This window comes from Malurus melanocephalus, unplaced genomic scaffold (genome assembly GCF_030028575.1).
Source record: "Malurus melanocephalus ecotype Western Australia unplaced genomic scaffold, MMel_1.1 scaffold_248, whole genome shotgun sequence".
Classification (NCBI taxonomy): domain Eukaryota; kingdom Metazoa; phylum Chordata; class Aves; order Passeriformes; family Maluridae; genus Malurus; species Malurus melanocephalus.
Window position 1 is genome coordinate 463110 of NW_026623480.1, and position 22165 is coordinate 485274.

General features: G+C 38.0%; 1 protein-coding gene across 2 annotated transcripts in view; it reads left to right on the plus strand.

Moving 5' to 3' along the window:
- PREP (prolyl endopeptidase) overlaps positions 1-22165 on the plus strand; it is an 87602-nt gene that overhangs the window by 23382 nt on the left and 42055 nt on the right. For both annotated transcript variants that reach the window (XM_057375411.1, XM_057375412.1), the window contains exons 7-8: positions 1766-1871; positions 16851-17042. In XM_057375411.1, the coding sequence (XP_057231394.1) occupies positions 1766-1871; positions 16851-17042 (298 nt within the window). The remainder of the gene's footprint in view (positions 1-1765; positions 1872-16850; positions 17043-22165) is intronic.

Here is a 22165-nt window from a genome sequence, read left to right on the forward strand (position 1 = left end):
TGYGGGGACACAAGCAACAATAGCAGTAGGAAGAGCTAGAGGTGGAGACTGCATAAGTTAATGCTGTTGGCCAAGATTGCTCATCAAACTGTAACTTTGCAGTGGGAATGTCTAAATCTGCGGTATAATACTGAAAATTTTAGCATGCTGCAGTCAACTGTCTTGTCCTGTTTCTGTCAAATTCCTTTGGTTTGTAGAACTTACTGGTACAAGAATAGCTTTAGTGATAGAAACAGACATAATTGGTATCCCACCAGCAAGATGCTTTGGGAATTCTTACTTCAAATTAAACATAAACTGCTATCAACTCTTAACTAGTCCAGCTGAGAATATGGAAGGGAAAATTAGATGTACTCAGATTCGCTGTCATCAGAGGTTCTGAATTGCTCTTTAAGCAACATCAGATATTTGCAGATCTCTGTTCTTTCTTGGGTAAAGTGATCAGTCTTAACTGTTTAACTCACATAATCAGAGAATATGTTGCCTTTGACCGTGACTGAAAGAATTTTGTGTGTCATACTCTTGAGTTTAACTGCAATTTGTGTTTTTATRTCTTAAAATTATTTTGTATGTTTTTTTGGTTGATGAGGAAGGAAAGGAAACTTGGTGCTTTCACAAGTATGGACATATGTTTAAGCAGCATATTGCAGACATTTTCCTAATTTAATTGATATCTGCAATTACAACTTATCTAAAAACATTGAAGATACATCTTTCACGAGAGATCACCTAATTTTGGTTTCTAGATACACTTGTTTCTAGAAAGGAGGAGGTAAAACACCTCAGTTTTGCAGGCTACCCTGTTAAAGATGTGTTTGCTRTTTCATACAATGGATTTTTGGGGGCTAGGAATCTTAGGTGTTCTTTTCTGTTTGTCTTGTGARCTTTTGGCTGTATGGACTTTCCTCCTGGTATAATTTGCTCATAACAAAATGCCTGTAAAAAAAACGATTTGAAAAYACTCATTTGGGGWTTGTTTTTGTTTTGGGGRGTGTTTGGTTGTTGGGTTTTTTTGTTAATTTTCATACACTTGAGATTTGTTTCTAGATCCCCTTCTTGTGTCTTCAAAATTGTGTAACTGTTGGAATACAGAACCTAATTAGTCTAAAATTTATTTTTCATAATTCATTCTACAGATACTGTGCATGTTACAAATATAAACTGAAGTATATCTAAGAAGTAATTTTAATAATTTTAATAATGTAAATTATRCATAATTTACAATATCTGTATAAGAGTTGTTTTGAAGATGTGTATAGGGCCAAGTGGAAAATTTCCAGAACCCAGATGGATATTTTATGACTAGGGGTTTAAATTTCTATCACATATGATCATATAAGAATGTAGACAGGAAACGGCCTCCTCTGTCAGCTCTGTTAAAAAAAACATCTAGATACGGTGATTTTGGAATATGCTCAAAGCTGCTCAGTCAGGAGAGGTAAGCTAAGTTGATGACTTCTTGTTACTTTGTGTCTTTCCTTGTTGGACTTGCACTTCCAAAAGCTTTGCTGTTTGCCGAGCCCGAGCAGCAAGAAGGATAATTGATGACTTCCTATACTAGCAGACACTAYTTCAGAAATTCTGTTGTGGGTGTACATGCACGTGCAAAAGTGAACCAAGAAGCTTCATCAGATAATTTATAAGGGGATTGTCGCTCATAATGTTCATTTAACAGCAGCACTAGATTTGTGTGTGTGATCTCACTTTTCAAATTTTCTTTTTCCAGAGCGTGAATTGTCTTTGATTTTTCTGTAACTTCTTACAGGTGTCAGATGATGGTCGCTATGTCTTGCTGTCTATCAGAGAAGGCTGTGATCCAGTGAACAGACTGTGGTACTGTGATCTACAGAAAGAGTCTCAGGGTATATCAGGTATGTGTTGTTTTGTAAGTTTTGCTTCCTTTTAAGACAATATAAGATTTGAAATACTGTTTGGATTAATATAAATGTATGTATATATACATTAAAATAGTGTATTGCTTAGCTACCTTGATGGAGAAATTACAATAAAATAAGCACTGCTAGCATTCCATTTCGTGTTATGTATCAGTAGATGGAAAAGTCCATTCTTAGTTCTGTAGTTTGTTTAAAAGGTCACAAGGAAAAATTGGTATGGTATAAGCAGCCTTACCCCATGCATGTTCCATTTCATTCTATGCCACTAGTGCTTTTCCATTTTTAAACATTTTTTGTATTTTAAAAATTTCATATATCTCCGTTTAAGTGCTGATAGCACTTTTTTGAAAAAAGTAACTGGCCTAAACTTTTTTTCTATGTATAGTACTAGGAAATAAACTATAATCCTTCAGTGTTATTTGGTAGCACCACTGTTATACTAGAAGTACCTACTCATATTTCAAATAGACTTTTATGAATTACTTCTTCCTCGCCTTCTAGTTGGATTAGCCATTGGCTTTTGTGTGCTAAACTTTGTAGCCACACTGGTGTGAGCTGAAAGTGTGGCACTTTACTCTGTATGGCTGTTGTTGAAGGTTGGCGTAGTTAGCTGGTTTAACTTATTGGTGATTTTGTATTTCCAGGGTCTTAGATTATTGAAAGGTATTCCTCAATACGCTTTGCATTGAACACAGCTTTTTTGATTCTTGCGGCTTCTGTCTTCAGAAACTTCAAAAACAGAATAAATATTGCAGTAGCTCTTTGTTAAACACTGGATCTCTAGAAACTTGTTCTCTTGTTATTTAACAGAGTATTTGGGGCTATGGAGGGTACATTACTACTGACTTGTCTACAACCAAACCTCAGCTAAGGCTGCTAGCAATTTCCACGTGCACATCCATTTCTTCTTGTTTATACATAGTGGGTCAGGCAGGGAACCTTTCTTTCTTTGATGTCATGATCACCATGGGAAGTTACCATCAAGGCACTGCAGAATTTTAGAGTGCTTAAGCCCTGCTGTGTTGTCCTTCCACACAGAAGACATCACAGTGGTTAGAATTTCCACCATGAGAAGTGTGGCCTGTGAACATGAGTCTTCTTTCAGTTGCCTGGAAGGCATCATCTACTTCTGCCTGGTACAAAGTATATAGCGTAAACAGTAGATCCCTGCTGCATGCTGTGTAGCATATACCACTACAGTTGCACCCATGCTAGTCTGCCTGTTAATCTTGTCCTGTAAGCTACTGACTGCCTCATAAACTGTCCCAAGGCAGAACTCCACAAATTYGAGCTGGTTTTTCACATAAAAGGCAAGTCACCGCCCCTTGCCAGCCAGTCGTTACAAACAACCTTTAAGCATCCATTGTAGAACACCAGTCCTGTGAGTTATCCCGACATATCTCCATCATCCGAATGAGGTCACAGTCCAGAAACTGCACACAGACTTCTGGCTCCTCCTGTTTGTTCTCATGTTGTGTGCATSAGTGTAGAGGCAGTTCAGGCAGGCACCCAGGTGTGCTGATTCCTCAGTACGGGTTTGAGAACTTTATTCATGAGGCTGTTTTGCACACACTTCCTTCTTCACAATCCTGGTACTTGGAGAGATTCCACTTCAGCTCTGTTTTGTTGATTGCTGTGTCGCTTCCTTCTTATCACCCAGGCCCTTGGCTTGCCTACCCAATCCACATCTTCTGTACTTGTTGAGCAATCTCTTTCTCCTCTGTTTTTTCTAGTTTAAAGTTCTGCTTTCAGTGTTGGCTAGCCTGCAGGATACTTTTTCCTTGCTTAATCAGGTGGACAACGGTGTAGCAATAGTACAGAATGAGGTAACCTAGAATTGCTGATCAATCGTTGTTTTTTCTCATAGATGTGCATGTATTAATGTCTCCTGTTCCTTGTTTGCATCCTGCTTTCTATAAAAATAAGAGATGCTTGATCCCACTTTGCTTTTTGAAGCATTGGCTCCCAAATGCAATCAGTGGTAATGGAAATGCAGGTGTCTCAGTGGTCCAGCCCTCACAAGAATGTGCAGGAGGGCAGTTGGCCAGGCAGAGGTGAGAACATAGGTTTGTGGCATAAACAATATTGTTATATCTTGAAGATTTGCTCAGATGAGCACCGTTATGGATACTTGAGATGTGGAGATGGCTTTGGAAGAAATTTTCATCATCTTAGACTTAAACCACTTTCAGTCAAAGTTCTCTCCCCTGTGGATTGTCAGAGACATGAAATTCAATGAATATTTGGCTTCCAACTGTTATATTCATAACTGCTCTYTCCTGTGAATTTGTGGATGACACTGTTGATGCTGAATCTTAATATAAATTGAGTTAGAATGTCAAATGACTTTATAAAAACCCATACACCMCTAGGTTCCCCTTGTTCCAGTGTTCAGAGCCTTTTGTCTCTTTGTTGCATACAAGACTGTTTACGTGTTGTACGCTTTTAAGAGGACTTCTAAGATGCACCCTTCCTGTGCCTCTGTTTACTTGGATCATGGTGTTCAGCAGGGTTTTGTCACCCCTGGGAGGTTGTGGTGACCTGAGATGATGAAGTTTCAGAACTCCTCTATGGATTAGAAGGAGCTCTTACAAGCACGAATTAGAAGGAGCTCTCTTGCATTTCTAGAGATCTCTTTTAACCTGTTTTCTATTCTGACTTTTCCCAGAAGTGACAACTGTAAGTCATAGATCAATTCATAGTGTGTTAGACAAGTGTGTTCTCAGAGTTGTAATAAAGTCTAACACCTGTAACTGGGAATATGCACTGGAATATCATAGGCAAGTGCTATTGACTGATAGGGAGGTATATGATCCTAAGGAGACCTGTAGGATGGACAAATGGGCAGTTCTGTTGAGTTTTAAATTTGTAAACTCAGTTCCTCGAATAGGCTATCAGCCGAGTCAGGTGTGTGACAACAAGGCAGAGTTACTCCACGCCACATGTTCATCCAACAGCTTTACATCATTGACTGTGTTTAGATCCAAAGTGGATGAGATGATTAATGAATTTTCTTAACTTATGCTGTAATGAAGGACTTTGGTGGCTGCCAAATTCTGTGTTGGAGGTARAGTGAGAATCACCTCCAGACTGTGGGTACGATAAGGTGATGGGCTGAACATACCTGTTTAGACCATTAGCTGAGGCTGCTTCTCTCCTGTGCTTCATGAGATTCAGTCCATGTGAAATACAGGTATCTCTCTGGACAGATTTGGACCCCCATGATGATTGCAAAATGTGCCCATGGCCTGTAGCTCACATGCATCTAAGATTAAAGAGAGAAAATAAAAGAGAAATTCCACAAAACTGAAAGCAACCTGAAGAATTAAAGCAGGAGCATTTCTCCTGTGGCATCTCAAAAAAATTACAAAGCTAAGGGGAGATAGAAACTGATCTTATTAAGACACAGATGTTTGTGAAGATGTCAGAAAATAACAGAACTAGTTGCAGGACTATTTGAGTGAATATTAGCCATTTCAGTAATTGTACTGACTGGCAGAGAAGGAATGAGGGAAATTGAAAAATGAAATAAAATGGATGATATTATAGGTARCCCATGATCTACCAGATAACACATCTGATATAGACGCTGTTATAAGGACAGAGTAATTTGATAGTGAAACTCCAATTTAGTGACCATAAAGAAGAGGTGAAGTAATAGTGGAGAGGCTCTGATTATTTCTGTCAAAATGGTTGGAGATGCTTGCTGAAGACAGACGTGCAAATAAGTCTGAATTTGCAACTGAAAGCTGAAAATTATCATTAAATTATTATTTATTTTTCTTTTTAACGCCTTATTAAGGTGTTATTGACTAAACTACTTACTGGATTGTTGAAATTGATTGACCAAAGAAAACTTCTGTCAAGAGACAGTACTATATTTTTGTAATGAAGAGTAAAAAAGTACCAGAGCTAGTAATTAAGGGAAAGGAGTTAATATATCGAGTGTAACTCAGAATTGAAGGGACACAACTGGTATAAATGGGCTTGCAGTAATTTTGTACTTAGGTTGTCCTGTCCCCTTCTTTTTTTTTTCTCCTTCTGTAATAGACCCCTTACATACCTATTCCTTGTATCAGTTCCAGGGTTTGGACCTGTCCTTTAAAATTCCATAGAGGCTGGTTATGGAAGTGTCCTTCATACTGTTTGATTTCTTTGAGATATGTTAGAATTTAAGCCCTGTTTGAGCAGTAGGTCAAGATAAACACATGTGTGTGTATTTATGGACTAAAACCACACTATGGTTGGAGCAGCTCCTGTGCTAAACATGCTGACTGTGTCATTGTGCARCAGCATCCTGGCTGTAGCAGCAAGGATGAATAGGCAGACCTGACTTGCCTTGTCAGATGAAGCAAAACAAAAGTTASGACTTCCCTCAACTGCAGAGGAATTAGGATAATAAACTATTCCTTTCATAGACRTTTTATGGGCTTGTTACCTGTTACTAGCTCTTGTACTGAATAGCAATATTGTGGTTGAAGCCCTTGCATTCAGTGAAAGTCATTTGTGTTTCAGTTAAATGATTCATAGTYGGGTCACTTTGATGGGATATTGTTATATAGAAATAGTGATTGTTTTTATAATTTTTCTTGTTTCATTGAGGCTTTAAGAGAAAAATAAGGAAAACTTAATGCAATCTGGCGATATTGCACTGGATATACAGAGTTTGGGAGGTGGCAGATTTAATATGATCAAATACAAGTTGAAGTCTTCTCAGTCATGAGCTTTATGAACTTTATTCATAAAATTCTTCATTATTATTTTCATTTTGGGGGACTTGTTTTATTTAGCTGAACTAGTCTRCTTCACAGAGCTGGACTTATGAAATACTCATGAAATATTTCAAGTCTGGTGTCAACAAATTTCTCATAGTTCTCAATTTATTTGTATTGTAAAGTCATGGTTTAGAAAGGGTAAATGTGCTGTACTTAAGGGTTGTTAGAATTAAGGTTAGCTAGCTCATTTGTCATCTTTGTTTCTAACTTACTATAGATTAGAGATGTTGCACAATTTTCTAAAGATATTTTTGTCTATATATTAAGAGACGYTCTTGCTCAGAATAAAGTTCATTTTGTCTTCTGAGAGACAAAAAAGTTCTTTTCCCTCAAAGAGCACATTAACTAGTTGTATTATTTTGCTTAAATTTGCAAGGTAGAGTAGGGAAGCAGAGTAAAAAGCGGGGTATCCATCTTAGGAGAAGAAAGAAGAAAGAGGAGTGCAAAATTAAACAGTATGMTTCATGTGTGGAAATAGGAAACACTTAATAAATCTGCCTGATAGATCTTGGAAAGACGGCAGTGAATTCCGGGATGAGTCAGCTACTGTGGGAATCATCAAGCAGCACAATATAGCCCATAACACACTTACAGGAGCTCAGATATTTCTTTCCCCAGTAGGTGAAAGGAATGTGTAGTCTTCCCTTTTTATCCTTATTTATATACACAGCATGTTTTTTATGGAAAGAAAATACTTCCTTTTTAAATTTCAAATTAAATTCAACAGTTTCTGGCTGTTTTGAAAAGATTAATCCAACCAGCTAAGCACATTCAATTGAAAAAACAAAGCTGTAAAACCTTTTTTTGCCTTCTTAAATKGTGAACTTCTTACATATTTATGCTYAATTACAGGCCTATTCCATTTTTGCTGTCTGTCTAGACAGTACAAACAAAAAAGTAAATTTTTGCCTTTTCAATCTGAGACACTGAAAGGAAAGACCCAGATTGTTCCACAGGAATCATCAAGAAAGGGAACAAAATTATTTTGCTAACAATCCAAAGTGAATCACTTTGATGAAGAGGAAACCTTTGTTTCAACTTTCTCACAACTTATCTTTTTAGATAACATGGTTTGCCTGATATTTGACACTTAYCTATTGCTTTAGTAATCTTGATTTAATGCATTTCATTACTTTCCTGCACAGCATGAGTTATTGCCATTTTTTGCATGTACTCCCTTTAAATAATAAGTGAGGTGATAATGAAATCATCAAAGACTCTCTGGAACCATGACATGTTATTAGTTCTGTTGTACTGAAGAAAGCCGTGTCCTGTGCATTCATTGATTCTTTATGTATTTCTCAGGCTGTGGTCCGGTGGAAGTTAATGTGGGAAGTCATCTTGTCTCTGAATGGAGATCACCTCTAATAAATAAGAATAGACTTATTTCTAAATGTTTAGGAAACTTAAAAGGATTTGACTTGTCTATTTCTACATCTGAAAATTTRAGTGTGTYGATAGGTCTTCCCCCTTTRTGCCATTAGCATGATATTTTTGTCAACAGCTGTAGATTAATCGAATTTGCAGTGCAGTCTCCTGTGATAATCCTTGTCAGATTGTTTTTCCCAGAAGATAATCTACACAGTAGTGTTTCTGTTTCTTTCCATGAATAGTACAAGGAGCATCTGAGCATCTTTTCTACCTCCCAGAGTAGCTAAAATGTTCTTCATGCTTTTCWTCCCCCCTCCACAGCATTTCTGCTGTGTACAGACTGAGTCATTTTCCTCTTCAAATGTTCAGGTTATTTCCTAGGTTTTTAAGTGGGCCATTGTGAACTACTTGTGCCAAGAATGCTCCTTTTTAGAATAGAAAATCACTGTGGTAAGTAACCTATRTCAAATACATAATAGCTTCATTTTTAATGGGGATTTTAAATTAGTTTGAAAAGATAAGAGATTTGGGAAGATATTGTTTTCCCTCCTCCCCTACTGTCATAGGCCTCTTGTGAATCCTACCAGGTTAACCCAGTTTGTGGCATAGTTTTTGTGACAAAACTGTGTGTGTTAGAAACGGCCAGGTTTACTGATTGGAACTCTATGTTTCCAACCAATTCAACTGAACACACTTGTAGAAAAGTTTTTATTATCTCATATCAGTATTTTACAAATACTGAATTTCTCAAGGCTTGTAGTCATAGTTCACAGTATTGTGGCAAGACAATGCTGTGAGAAGATCCCCCACAGGGAGAAGACAACTGGTTGATCTTTCTTCAAGCTTTTGGGGTWGCTGTACTCTGTTTTAAGTAGCTGTGGATATTGAAACTCTTCCCTTTGTGCTTGCCTCTTAAGTTGCTTGGGGGGTGAGTTTAGAAAGATCGGGGACAATTAAAATTAAGGGATTCTTGTCAGGATTTGACCACTCTGTCAGCCAACTCATACAGTTTAATTTTGCTTTATGAATCAGTAGCAAGAGTGCAACCCCTGTTGGGTCAGGAAGTACAGCACTGTGGGTTCGTGTCCAGAAGGTTATCCCTCATTCAAGACTCCACATTTTCCTACTTATCTTGCTAAGCTAGTAGGCTTTTCAACTCTTGACTCGTGTAACAAACATTTAAAAGTGATCTAATGCTAAGTATTTCTTTAAAAGCACACCTATTTACCCTGTAGCTGAGCACTGTAAGGCACAATTTTTGGTAGCTATTTTATCAAACTTGTCTTCCAGAATATAGACAGCACTCAGGTTTGCTTGTTTGTTGAACCAGTCAACAAGAAAACTTCTCTCATTAATCACTTTGCCTGACTGTTCTTGGTGTACCTGAAAGTGCCTCATAGTAGCCAAACATCTGGATACACAATGATTAGGGAATTATATATTAGCAAACCTTGTTGTACACCTTACAAAAAAAAAAACCCTAAAACCAAAAAACCCACAAAAAAACCCAGCAAACCAGAAAATATTAAAGACCAAATTAAAAAAAACACCCAACCAAACTACAAAAACAGTGCATGTCTTYTTCTGTAGCATGTCTCTTCATGCTTCTGTGCTGGTAATAATTTTGTTTTTCCCTTTTTTTGAAAAATGAGATTGTTTCTTTTCTATTAGGTTGTCAGCCTTGATTGTTTACTCTTTAGAATATGTGATTTGGTGCCGTGAAGAAGGAATTTAGCACCGATCTGTTTGTGTGCAGCAAGAAATAAATGAAAGCTATTTAATCACCCTTGGCTATGAACTTAAACCAGCATGACATGGCCTATTGGTTTTGTTGACRTTGTCCTTAATATTGACCTTTTTCTTTATTTTGTGGTAGCAKCTAGGAAGCCTAATAAAGATATCAGGATCCTCTTGTGAGCACTGTGGAACTGTTTTATGATTCATTGACTCAGAGCTCTGGGTAGAGCCCCACTTTGCTCTTCTGGGGGGACTGAAGCATGTGAATAGTGGGGAAAAAGAAGGGATATAGTCCAGCATGGGGAGAAGAAGAGGTGGCTCTTCTTACAACCTCTGGGCACATAGAAACATAGCCATAGTGAAAGGCTGCAGCGACTTCCAGAATGCAAAGAGCTGAGAGGTTTGGCTCATTGGAAAGCACACCTGAGATGTTGGATTGGAAGGGAAGATAAACACGTGTTTGGCTTAAGTAGGAGGTACGGGGGCTTTCCAGAGAGAGAGGGGTTTTTATGCTTGGGTACTGGTCTGCTTGGAGATTGTGACTTGTGGGAGCAGTGTGTGATGGTAGGAGGACACATGTAGGGGAATAGGAGCTAGTGAAAAATASTTGAAAAGATGTGATAAAAATTGAGCAAACACAGAAGTTCATAGCTTGCTGGTTGCTTAGTTATTGTCAGCTGGAATTGCTTTGTACTAGACTGCCAGAGAAAGGTTGCAACAAAGAATTTAAGAGCAAGGCTATCAGACACAAGTTTTTTATTTTGTTTCTTTGTTTAAAAGGTTGTTCTTTTTTTCTCCACACTGAAGAAAGCATGTATGTGWCTTGAGGGCAGGTGGAAAAAAGTAATGTTTGTCCACTTGGTGTTGAAAGTAGGATTGTTTGGCCTTTTGTGTATTAGTTTAGTCTTACAATTTATCAGGCACTCTTAATAAATAAATAAGCAGTGAACAGTGCTATATACAGCAACATCAAAGGGATGAGTCAGTACGTGCTGTGTAGCCTGAAAAAGTGGATCAAAACCTTTGTAATGAAAATGAACAAGAGATAGTGAGGAGACAGTAGACATCAGCTGTAAAGTGGAATGTGGTGGGAGAGACAATACTCTTCTATGTTTTGAAAAACTTTTCTGTGATTGAAGTAACTTTAAAAAAAGGTTTCAAAAATGAATATCCAAACAAGGCCATTGTATCCCAACAAATTGGGAGAAAAAAATTAGTTGTCTTGAAAAATATGTGGAAGGATCAACAACAGAGTATTTAAGAAAAGTTTCAGATCCCTTAAATGTCAATTTCAAAGAATTTAGCTTTCACTGTATTTTTTATTGTATGTATACAARTGTAAGTATAAATACATATTTTATATATATTTTTGGAAGCAAATTATTAGCAATATTGGTGGATTAGCTATTGGTGGATTGGTAAGGCTGGACATGACCTGGCAATGCATGCTTGCAGCCCAGATAGCCGATTGTGTCTTAGGCTGCCTCCAAAGCAGCATGGCCAGCAAGGCAAGGGAGGCGATTCTGCCCCTCTGCCATGCTCTCATGAGACCCCACCTAGAACACTGCATCCAGCTCTGGGGTCCCCAGCACAGAGAGGACATTGACCTGTTGGAGCAGGTCCAGAGGAAGACCATGATGAAGATCAGAAGACTGGAGCAGCTCTCCTATGAGGAAAGACTGAAAGAGCTGTGGTTTTTCAGCCTAGAGAAGAGAAGGCTTCAGGGAGACCATGTTAGTGCCTTGCAACTTAAAGGGAGTGTGTAATAAAGATAGAATGAAATGTTTTAGCAGGGTCTGTTGCCATACAAAAAGTGGTAATGGTTTTGAACTCAAAAAAGGATAGGTTTAGATTAGATATAAGGAGGAAGATTTTTACAATGAGTGTGTTAAAACATTGCAGGGACATCTCCCATTAGACCAGGTTGCTCAAAGCCTTWTTCAGCCTGGCTTTGARCACCACCAGGGTAGTATTCATAATGAAGTTATTTTTCAGATGAGGTTATTCATGCTTTAATTTGTTTATATTGGAGAAAGTGTAGTGTGAGGAAGAGAGATTATCTTTGATGCCTGCTTTTCTGTTGCTGTGTTCTGCTGTCWGAAGGCATAAGCTATAACTCTCTCAAAATGAATCATATATATTTTCTTCTCCTGTCTTTTGAGTGATTATCCCAGTGGAAGTAAAATTGGAGCCTTGRAACTGATTGAGAAATGTCTGCTCATAAAAGTGCTTGATTTCTTTCTTCTGGATTAATCTTTGATTATATCTTGACATGTCCGAACTTCTTAACACAAAGGAATGAACATTGCCTCCTTCAATTTATTTTTTTTTTTAGATGGCAAGTACATTAGCTTTCCATGATCATTGAGTAGCTGTCATCCATCATCTKCAGAATGAGTAGTACTCTCTCAATGCAAACACAAAAGTTGCATCCCTTTCAGGGACATCTTAATACCTGCTTTCCAGTATTCCCTCCCTCAGATGTTCATAAGTGAAGTCAGGACCCAAGACAGAGAGAGATCTTGCTTTTAAAGAGAGTCCAGATCTCTCTTGTCTTTGCAGACCAGGGTGAGAAAATTAAATATTTGTGGCTTTGAAGAAAAAAGAAAAAAAATAACTTCTTGTTTGTAACTGCCTGGATCAGAACAAGCGCTTGAGAGCATGTTGAGTATTGCATGATTCAAAAAGAAATTTTAGATTCTCCTCTGTAAGTAGATGTCTGAGTGAAGGTATCTGCCATTCAGTTCCCAGAATATGTTATGAACATGCCACAGGGGCCCTGAAACAGTCTCTTCCAATTTGATGTGTGCTGTTTACCGTGAGATTATCTGTCTTCTATTGAACATAAAACCTAGTGTGGATTAGTACTGTGAAATACAGTGAAAATCCATCTAATGTGGATTAGTACTGTGAAACACCGTAATGGGTTCCCTAGAGAGGTTGTAGATGTCCCATCCCTGGAAGTGTTCACATCCAGGTGGGACAGAGCTTTGAGCCACCTGGTCTAGTGGAAGGCAGCCCTATCCATGGCAGGGTGGTTGGAACTAGATGACTTTTAAGATCCCTTCCAACCCAAATAATTCTGTGATTCTRTGAAAATCTAGGAGTTAAAAAAAATCACGCTCTTTCCTTGAGTAGAAGTTTATTTACTTGACACATGATAATAAAATGTGGTATCGCTCTTTGTTCCATTCTGTTCCTTTGTTATGAGCCAAACCTCCTGATTTGTTTCMTGAGCTTTCTCAGCACTGCCCCATATCTAGAAAAACTGCCTTGCAAAAAAATGACAAGACAGAACGGAATTTATGGAGGTGAACATGTACTTCAGCTGATTGTTTTGAAGAGCCAACTGCAAGTGTTTGCCTTTCGAAAACTTTTTTCACAGTGTCAAGAGAACACTACCATTAAACCSTGTCTATCCAGCAGGCACAGACAAGAGGTTATTTGCCGTGAATTGATTGTTTGGCCTTTCCATGAAATATGAAAGTATTGAGARCATTTTGTGAAGTGATTAACAGTGACTCTCAGCCACTCCATCCTTTCTATCTAAAAAGGGTTGGTAAAAAGACCTTGTGATAATTCATGATGTTATCAGTTTGTTCAAATTAGCTTTTCCTTCTCCTATACTTGTCATCATTCAGTTACAGACCTGCTTTATCACACARAGCTCTCAGCAGACCAAGGAATGTTTTACTATGTTCAGAGGCTAGTACCAGACTGAGGGCTTATTCTGTGATGCTTACTGATACAATTTTTCTTGTGATTTTCTGTGAATCCAAAAACTGTTAAAAAAATCTGTTCAGTGTCTGTACAAAGTCTGTACAGTGGATGTTGCTTTTGTCCTTAGCAGAAGTCTAGCTCTGTAGGATTATGATTTTCTGTTCCTTGGAATGGCTTTATTGTCCCCTGAATTCTACCTGCAGTTCCTGTTGTAATGCAGTTTTGCGATGATGAATAACTGACTGATGTGAAGTATATAGGAAAAYCATCTGTATCTTTTCAGCAGTGTGTTTTAATGCAGGGTAAAGGATTAGGGTATAGCAGTAGTATAYAGGAAACTGTCATGCTTTTCCTATATATGATAAATCGGTTTCATTGTTTGTTTATGTRGATTAAATTGAAGTCTTCAGTGGTTCAGGTGTTAAGAGTAGACTGGACTACAAATGCCATTTCTCAGTGAAGCTCCTCAAAGATCCATGTTCTCAGAAGACTGCTGGTTAAACCGCCAATTGTCTTATCAAGGTCCTGTTCTTCAACTCTTCCCTCTCCTCCTTTCTTTTCATGAAGAATGGACTGAATGCCTGTCCTTCRCCTTGTTTTTCAAATACTTTTTGAAGTCATAACTTACAGACATACTGTTCTTTTTGTTATTGAGAGGCAAGTCCAGAATGCTTGGCAGGGGGCAGTGCCATGTTATTGAGCTATATGGGCCTGTCCCTTCCTTGTGCTGCCACCGGCATGACCTGGGCAGAAATGTGTCCCCCCATCACTTTTCAGCCATGGTAGTGCCCATGAAATGCCTGTGTTTGTCACCAGGTTGTTATTCCTAGTCCRAAGGAGAGAGCTAGGCAGGAGGATCTGAAACAATGCTGGAACATCCCTTTTAGTCACAGCCACAACTATGGGTCACCTGCAACCAGCCATAAAGAAGCATCCTCTTATGTCTGATATGTGTGTCATTGCAAAGGGTTTCCTCTTCTTACCTGGAGGGCTACAGCACACACCCTGTGCAGAATGATGGGTCTGATGTAAGGGCTGCCTGTAGTTGCCTCATTACTGCCTCTGATCCTGGATTAGATGTTGGCATATTTAACCACTTCATTGAGATAGTGGTCTAGAGATAATTCATCTGCAATATCTGTCTTCTAAGGACTGTGTAACAGCCACTTTAATAAGATAGATGCTCTTGTTTTTGTATAATAACAACTAAGTSCACCCCTGTAGAACATCAACCCTCTCACTTTTTTACAAGCTGTTCATTTGGGAGTGGATGAATGAGTTGGAAGGAAGCAATGTAAATCCCTAATGTCACATTATTGTCCTTTTTCTTCATGGATTGCAAGTTCTGTTGCASTCATGCAGACTATAACTATTGTGCRCATTTACCATTTAAAAAGTGGGATTAAAATCTGGCGATTCCCTTTTATGAAGTCTTGTTCTTCAGTGGGACCATTTCGTGGTTTCATTCTGTCAAAAACCAGTATTGTTATGATGTTACTCTGTAGTTAAAGTTTYTATTTACTAAAATGCCTGTGCTCATAACTTGGGATCTTAAAATGGTTTCACTGGTGTTTATAGTGTTCATAGCAGGCTGGATTTGCTTTCTTTTACTGGGCATCAAAACAGGTTTTCTCTGTAGAACTCACAGAAACTAGAGGGATGTAGCAGGATTTTTCTTCACCRTGAAGTCTCTTGAGAAGGGCAAAATTTTGGGTCTCAGCAAAAATCAAAGTGTAAGGGACAATGTATTCACTCAGGATACTAAGTTGACTGGATTTTCTGGAAAGTTTATATTACAGCAGTATGCAAAGTAGAATTTAATTGGCTAATCTRTCACTTTGCATGAAGAGACAGAAAAGTTTTCCTCAAACCAAAATGGCAATTAAGAGAGATGAACTTTATGAATGTACCAGGCCTGACTATACTGTTATTACATCTAATGGGTTTAAAATGACCTTAGTCATCTCAGTGCTTCCTCAATTATTCTTTTCTTTTCTTAAATTTACAGTAATTACAGCTCCACTATGAACCAGTTTCATTATTCTGCTCAGTTTTTTGTATTATAAAATAAGCTGAAATGCTTTYTTATTGATGGAAACATTGCATAACAGAGTATCACACACAGATTTATGAACAGTTTATTTGTTTATACTTAAAAGCAAGGACCCAACCTGTAGTTTTAGGAATGGGGCAGACAGTGCACTAAATGTTATTTTAAGATGCAAGAGCTTTGGTTTCTCATATCAACAAGGGTTCTGACTTTTCAGCATAGCTAATGTGTGAGACTTTGTATGAGATAAGTTTGGAGGATAGGTTGGATTGTAGGTATAACAAGTATATTGCATATTCTGTCTAGCCTTGCTGCTTTTTCTTTCTACTAACCTCTCAACCTATTGCAAAAAAGGGAAAATGTGAATAAAAAGCAGTGGAGTCTTAAAATCTCATCTCCAGGTTGAGTCAATACCACCCATTCTGTACTGCAGTCTGAAACTGAGGCAATTCATGTTTGAGAGAAGTCCGCTTTTTTTACTGAGTGTCATATTCTAGGTGTTTGATAGGGAAAATGCAATTTCATTCTTCACAAACCCAGATGTTTCAGCTAACTGTAGTTGTCCTTCAGTGATGACAAGCTTCTGCAGCACAGCATTTCAGGAATGTTGTCTGAATTGAAAGAAAAATTCTTTATGTTGAAATTTATTGTACTCATTCCGATAGCATAATTTCTATACTGTGGGAAGTTCTGGGCTTTTAAGGAGAATGGAAAACTTTCCATTTAAAGTAAAATTTTTTGCAGAAAATGAAATCCCCAAACATTTCCTTATAATTAAATAGCAATTTTAGTAAAGCTGTTAAAAATAAAATTGAGCTTGAAATCTTAGTGCAGTCTTTCAACTCAGATAGAACCCTTCMTTCTAAATCTGCAGAAGGGGGCGTTGTGAACTCCCTTGACGAGAACCTGATGTGCTCAATGGGGTTGGCTTCACAGCAACCACTGTGGTAGAAGCATTTCTGTGGCAAACGTCTCCAGCAGACCCTTAGGAAAACTGGTGCAAACACGAGCCATAATTCTGACAGTTTTCTGTGTATATTTTGCTAGAAATTCCTCAAAACCAGTTACGTTAACATGTCTGTGAACTGGTATTTTTCTACTGCAGCCTATCAACCTGGAGCCTTCTTTGGAAGTTCTTAACACTTAGTGCACATTTTGGCCTTTCCATAGCTGTACTACTTCTGGTCACTGCCATTGTTCAAGAAAGCACCTAGAACAATTGTCAGAAAGGTCTTGGCCTCAGATGTTGAAAGATTTTGTTTCAGGAGGTGAAGAACTAACATTCCGTGTTTGATCTTGCAGGAATTCTTCARTGGGTGAAGCTGATAGATAACTTTGAGGCTGAGTATGAGTATGTTACCAATGAAGGAACAGTGTTCACTTTCAAGACAAACCGCCATTCTCCAAATTATCGGTTAATCAACATTGACTTCAGTGATCCAGATGAATCCAAATGGAAAGTTCTCATCCCTGAACATGAGAAGGATGTTCTAGGTAAGAGTTCATGTCAAGTTAAAGTCCTTCTGTTCTGCTTTTTTCAAATTAATTCAGTAATTAGTCTATTGAAAGATMTTTTACAGACTTTCTTGCATTTTCCTGTGTTTAAACTTTGTTTAGGATTTACAAGTAAAGGACTTGCTGAGATGTAAGCAATTCAGAATATCTCTTTTTCTTCAACATCCTGTGTGGCCCTAGTGAAGTTCATCTGTCTTTKCTTTAGTTCTGTGTTTGTAGGCAATGAGGGGAAAGTATTTTCCTGCTTCATGTCAGTGAAGTAAATGTTTACTAGACAGTCAAGGATTACAACAAGAGGGACTTCGTAAGCAGAAAKAAGGGAAAGAGCAAATCTGTCAGTACTGCAGTATGCTTTGAACAGAATTGGTCMGAATTTGAGACAGGGTTTTCTTTTGTTCCTGGAATAAGAGGAGTAAGCAATAATTGTAAAAAAAACCCTCAGGAAAGTTGAAGGGCACGGAATTCTTAAAGTATAAAAGCAAGTTAAAAGCATAAATCTTCGGTTTTGATATAGTTAAAATAAAGACACATTTTGCAGCAAGTTTTCTGAAAAGTTAGAATTAATTTCAGATAATACWGAAAAACCTCCTCTGAGCAGTTTTTTGACAGATGCATAGTGTATGTTTATATAGCTTGCTCTCCATACAGTACAAGATACATTTACGATTTATYTGACTAGCATAATCATCTATTAAAAAACATTCTGCATTTTTATTAATCAATTTTTATACAAATTCCTTCATATTTGCTACYTTTCCAGTGAAGACTTGCTTTGTAGAATGAGTAGAAAACTCTTTGTGTATGATTTGAGATGTGTATATACAGTAACTTCTGTCTTTCCTCACTAAGACAGATCTAGTTTACTACTATTTCAGAGTCATCTTAAGGCTTCTATCACTTGAAAAAAAATAAAATCTTTATTTGTTGGCAGTTCGCAATTGTGTCCTGTGTGATTTCCGCCACAGCCTAGATGTCCCCAGTGTGACATAAATGTTGATTCTGAACGTATCCAGAATTGCAGAATTGTAGTGATGTTGCGAATGACTGGAGTCTAGAATATTGAGAGAAGTGCAGTGAATGGAAATATAGCAAATTAGAGCTTAGTGACGTACAAACCTTGTCTTAAGATGGTGAGCTATTTGAATCAGGAACAACCTGCATCTTAAATAAAGTATGTTTCAAGTCCTAAGAAGTGRARTAATAATAATTTATAAAGTGGGACCAAATGGAAGAATTGACTTGGACTGGTGAGAGTCTAAAGAGAATGGGACAGAAACATGTGACTGACCTGAAATATGGTTGTCATGTGTGGATTTACCTGAAAAGTGGTCTAGGCAGCCAGAGGAACTTTGACCAGTGGCTCTGTGGGCACTGTGGGCACTAATTATCTATTCCTTCCCCGAAAGATAAATGCCAGATCTGCTCTTCACTCCACTGTGATATTTAGCTCAACTCCATTTTGGTTTCATTCTAATGGCAAAGTCATGATGAGTTCGTGTTCATGCACAAACAAAAAAAATTAATACATGCAACATTCCTTTAATGTCTTATACATGACAGCCTTGACTGTACAAACTTAACAAGAACTGCACTTAGAACTGCACTTAGAAAACAGAAAGCTCAAATGAATGGGTTTGCTGAGGACATTGGCCTTTAGACTGTAAACCCAGCAGGCATTCAGCTCTTAAACACTTGAAAGCAAACATYATCTGTCATATAAAATCATCAGGGTGACTTTCAGGAATATGTTGTGGGTCATTAATCTTTTACTGTGTTTGATTGTGAAGCCAGAATAGGCAATCATATGCCTCTTCTCTCTCTAGCTTTTTGGAGTGGTATGTAAAGAAATTKGATTAAACTAACAAATAAAAGAGTCTCCATAAGAAGATGAATTTTAAGTAGATCTTAATAAATCTGTAGTAGATCACGTAGTAAAGTAAATCTAAATTGTTCATTTGCTTCTTTGTGACAGACACTTGCAGATTAGTGTTGTATCTTTAGCAGCAAGGTATGGGAGTTTTGTCGTGTTCAGGAAGTTGTAGTCCTGAATAAATGAAAAACCCCACTCCTTCACTTGATACAGCCAGAAAGCAAGCCAGTCTCCATGTGAGACTTTTWAAATCATTCTAAGATTTGTTAAGGAAGACATAATTATAGAAAAGACAGTTAATAATTCATTCTTGAAAACTTTGCAGTCAAATGAATTGCATTTGTGATGCAGAGATGACAACGTAATGAAGCTCTTTCTGCAAAAGCTAAGATGGCAGTGATTCAGAGGGTAAATGCATTGCTTCTTGTCCAATTTTTACCTATGTGTGGGAGTGACTTTAACAAGATGTAATTTAGCTGTATTAGTATTTCTTTGTAAGYGTTATAGTTAGTGATACCCTAGGTGACAAATGTGTTTTATTGGGATATATGGATAGTGCTCTGGTGTGACCTGCCTGGAAGCCATAGCCGGTTTCCATGTGTTAACATAGGTTCAATTTCATAAAAGCTGCAGTTACACATACAGAAATATATTTATTTACAAATACTAAATTCAGGACTGAGAATTTTGAATCTCTGTCAGTATCCATTACTGGCATAAAGAGATGTTCCACAATGTATTGTTGTATTCTTAGAAAGTTGCTGTGGCTAATACAATCTAACTAAGAAATAACTTACATGCTGGTGTGAATGTCATTTGGCTTCCTCAGCAGATTCTTTAAGATAGTCTTTTGTATTGGCTTTGACCCTTTTTTTTYCAAGAACTTAYTATAAATTAGGTAATTTGGGAAATRGGGGGAATGTGCAGCASATTCCTRCACTGAGRTTGTACACACACTTCATTTTACAGCTGTCGGCAGGGATTTCACACAGAGATGAGGTAAATTCAGAACTCTACTCTGTGAGCTGAGGGGAAGAAATAAATGACAGCTATTTTAAAATAAAATTGAAGAGGGGGCTTCAGAGCATGTTGTAGTGTGATGAGACTTGTTTCTTCCCCTTTGGAGTTTTTTTACGAAGTGCTTTAATTTTCAGGGAGTCTTAAATAAAACCACAGGAGAGAGTCACGTCTAATGTTGAACTTGTGCTTTAAATGACCACATAGTTGCAAGAAGCATGCTGAATTGAAAGCCAGCTATGAAACCATAAATGCAGATTGACTGTAATAGACACTGCAACCCTAATTCTAAGGCACAGGATGAACCTGCTGGGTTTAGAAGGTTAAATGATTCATTTTGAGAACTGTGAGRCACCCTCACCATACCCAAAGTGCTCAGCACTGGTAGAACAGGGCAACTGGAGAACGACAGTTAAAATCCAGCCTTTTCCTTGTGACAATGAAAMGTAGAATAGATCTCCTGAGGAAGGAGGTTGAAAGAATGTGTTGTAGATATGGAGAGGGGTCTTGAACAGTTCCTTGAATCTCACTTGGCCATTTAACAGGAACAGGYAAAGCTAGCAATGCTCCCTGTACCWTGTACACATCTGCACACCTAAACTCAGCGCATACAAAATGCTTCACTTCCCTCACCTACCATCTGCACTCTCAAGTGAAAAATAGTATTTTTCTGTATACCTTTAACCTGCTAGTTAATTCATAAATGCTTAGGGGATGGGGAGGGGAGTTACTGCAGCTGAAATTTGTCTTTTGGCACTGTAGTGAAGCCAGGAAGGAAAGTTCAAAAGGAGCACCAAATCCTTGAGTTGTTGAAACTGGTTGAAACTTTTCCATTAACTTTAACATGGCAGGCTGCCACTGAGGATGGTGTCTCACTGAGAAGACATATCCTTTATATTGTGAGGGCTTGTCAGCATTTGCTTGCATATTTCAGTATTGTTCATGTTTTATTCTGTAAATTGCTCATGCTTTACCGGTAAGTAACCTTGAATGGTGGTTATGGGTAATTTTGGTTGAGATCAGCATTGGTACCTGTTAATCTGGAGGGACACTGAAGTTTATGGTCACTGTCTGTAATGACCAAAAAACACAGCATGCCCTTCCAGGTCTGTCTTGCAGCTACAGCTTTGGCACTCCATTGAAATACATTGATTATTCATTGAGTGGACACATAAGCACAATGTACAGCAAGTAACTCAGCAATTCCTGCTGAAGGTCTRTGGCTGCCTGGCTCTTCTAGCAGGGTATGTTCTTCTCCATCAGCATTTCAGCCTGTGTCTGTCTAAGCATGTTTGTACATTTAGACACTTAACATGCTGTAGCTACTGCTGCAGGAAGGAAAGGTCAAAACTGTTTCAAATCACTAAGGTTAGTGGCACAGATGTTTAGTGTGAAGTTTYGACCCATTTTTTTCCCTGAAACTATTTCAAAAAGTTGTTCATAGCAGCACTGCAGGTGCCAAGTGAGTGGCTTTGTGACTAATTAAAGCTGTCAAAAAAGTTTTTGGAAAGTAGCAGTATATGAATTTATGAAAGGTTGAACTGTAATTTCTAGACATGGTTGAGCTCAGTTTTCTAGGCATAAAGAAGTGTATCTCCTCTAGCCCAAACTTAGCTATTGAAAAATTGTCTGTAACCTGTTGTCATCAAAGTAGTCACTGTAATCTTCAGAGAGAACTGGCCGGTACCAGGGATAATCCTTCACACCTGCTTTCAGTACTTAAGACTGCCTCCAAGTGTGTTCATCTTTCTCTGATGCCTGAAGCAAGATGGTCAGGTTGGAGAGCACAACCTGTTTGTGTTTATTGTGTAGTAATATGAATCTTGTGCTTGATGAGTGTTGTAAGTAGGTAGGTGGATAAATTTAGGTGCAACCAGGAAAGTAACTACTCTGTTCATTGGTATTAAGTAAGAATTAACTGAYCTATATACTGGAGAGGTTTCAGGTAGTAACTTTTTGAAAATACCACTTGTGTGAGTGAAACTGCTCAGCAAGCAACTCGTAGTATCCCAGAACAGGGTATCAAAAATAAATAGTTCAACTGCACTCCAAAGGTGTTCGTTTCTCCCCATTGTCTGTAAAGGGTGCCTACAGCAATGGTGTCAGGCTTAGCTTTCAGACAGGAGGTTTGAAAGCACACAGTCTTAAAAGTTTCTAGGAAGTGCAGAGGCATGCAGGATGTATCCTGCTGCGCACAAGCAAAACCTAAAGTTTG